This window comes from Apaloderma vittatum, unplaced genomic scaffold (genome assembly GCF_000703405.1).
Source record: "Apaloderma vittatum isolate BGI_N311 unplaced genomic scaffold, ASM70340v1 scaffold38418, whole genome shotgun sequence".
Taxonomy (NCBI): domain Eukaryota; kingdom Metazoa; phylum Chordata; class Aves; order Trogoniformes; family Trogonidae; genus Apaloderma; species Apaloderma vittatum.
The window spans coordinates 4,947-6,479 of NW_009733063.1; the positions used below are offsets into that span (position 1 = coordinate 4,947).

The following is a 1,533-nucleotide window of genomic DNA, read 5'->3' on the forward strand; positions in this document are numbered from 1 at the left end:
TGGGACAGAGGAGAGCAGCTTTGCTGGGCCCCTGCCAGGTACGTGCAGTCCCGAGCATTTTGTGAGCCCAGCTGGGAGCCCTTCCCACCCCCAGTGCCCACACTGGCTTGTTCCTCTGCCCACCGTGCGTGCAGATTAACACACCCATGCAAAGACAAGCACTTTGTGCTGTGGTCTGTAAGGTTGAAGGGACCTCACCCGGGGCCAGTCCACATCAGTTTCCACCTCCACAGCCCAGAGGTACAGACCTCTGTAAATACCTTATGTTGCAGAAGACAGGAGAGGCTAGGCACTTTCCAGAGTCCACAGGGCAAATTCTCTTGTCCTGAACCTCCTTTGGGGTAGCCAGTGTCTTGTCATGATTTCCCAGCTCCCCACCCCTCTGCAGAGCTCACTGTGGGAAGGCTGCAGGACCTCTCCCCACCTCCCGGCCAGAACTCAGGGAGCTGGGCTTGAGTCCTGCAGGGAAAGCCCGAGGTGCCAGCACCCTACTCCCAGCACCTTACTCCCCACACACACTGTACTGTGTCACTGAGGCTGAGCCAAACGTCTCCTAGCCTGATGCAGCCAATGGCTTCGCACAGATCCAAGCCGTTTTTCACGCAAGACAGAAAATGCTCCACTGCCAAAACCAGAGAAGGAATGTGCGGCACTGCCCAGAGCCAAGCTGGGGGTGTGAGGTGGGGAACAGCCACAGCAGCCACATAGGGAGCGGCCAGAAAGGCATGGCCTGCCAAGTGATAAGGCAGATGTGTTCGAGGGGCTATTCATGAAGCTTAGGGAGCAATAAACCTCCAGAAGCCTTTTTCTTTCTCTTACCACATTCTCCTTCAGGGGCAGACACCAGCCAGTGCCCAGAGGAAATTACCCTGCAAGTGCCCAATGCAGCTGAGAGCAAGTCACGCATTTCCTCCACATCCTCGGTCTCCACGGATCTGAATAGCCTGGACACCAGCGAGGAGGGGGCTGAGACCCCCGTGGTGCAGTCGGATGAGGAGGACCTGCAGGAGGACAGTCCCAAAGAGCAGGTGGCAAGAAGCTAGCAGCCAGCTCTGCCCTGCTCCCAGCCTCCTCCATACGGACCTGCCAGCCCAGAGGAAGGAAAGCTGCTGGCATTCAGTAAACCCCATCCTGGACTGCTGCTCTGCAGGAGGAGAGAGATGGTTTTCCCCTCCTCTCCCTCCACAGGTTCTCCTGGCAGCCAAAGGAGAAGGAAAGGGGTATTGTAGGCTCCCAGAATTAACTCTTCAGGCTTTGCTGCTAACACTCTGCTTCACTCCCCTGAAACGCTCAGCATCCCACAGCCTCACCATTCCCAGAAAGCCATCCCTTGGGATCCCAGCTCCCCCATCCTACTGACAAAGGTTCTGTCCAGACAAGTGTTTAACGGTGGCATACAGAGAAATAACACTCCAATCTAAACATGCTCGTGGGTGTGTGTATTCTTGGGAGAAAACAACACTGAAGGTGAGGGTTAGGTGGGGATTGAAGGAGGGAGAGCAGTGTAAAGCCAGGATGCTAAAGATACCATGC

General features: G+C 55.8%; 1 protein-coding gene across 1 annotated transcript in view; it reads left to right on the top strand.

Moving 5' to 3' along the window:
- DBNDD2 (dysbindin (dystrobrevin binding protein 1) domain containing 2) overlaps positions 1-1,043 on the top strand; it is a 1,792-nt gene extending 749 nt beyond the window's left edge. The window contains exons 3-4 of the mRNA XM_009875732.1: positions 234-240; positions 835-1,043. Coding sequence (XP_009874034.1) covers positions 234-240; positions 835-1,043 — 216 coding nt within the window. The remainder of the gene's footprint in view (positions 1-233; positions 241-834) is intronic.
- Positions 1,044-1,533: the final 490 nt, after the last annotated feature.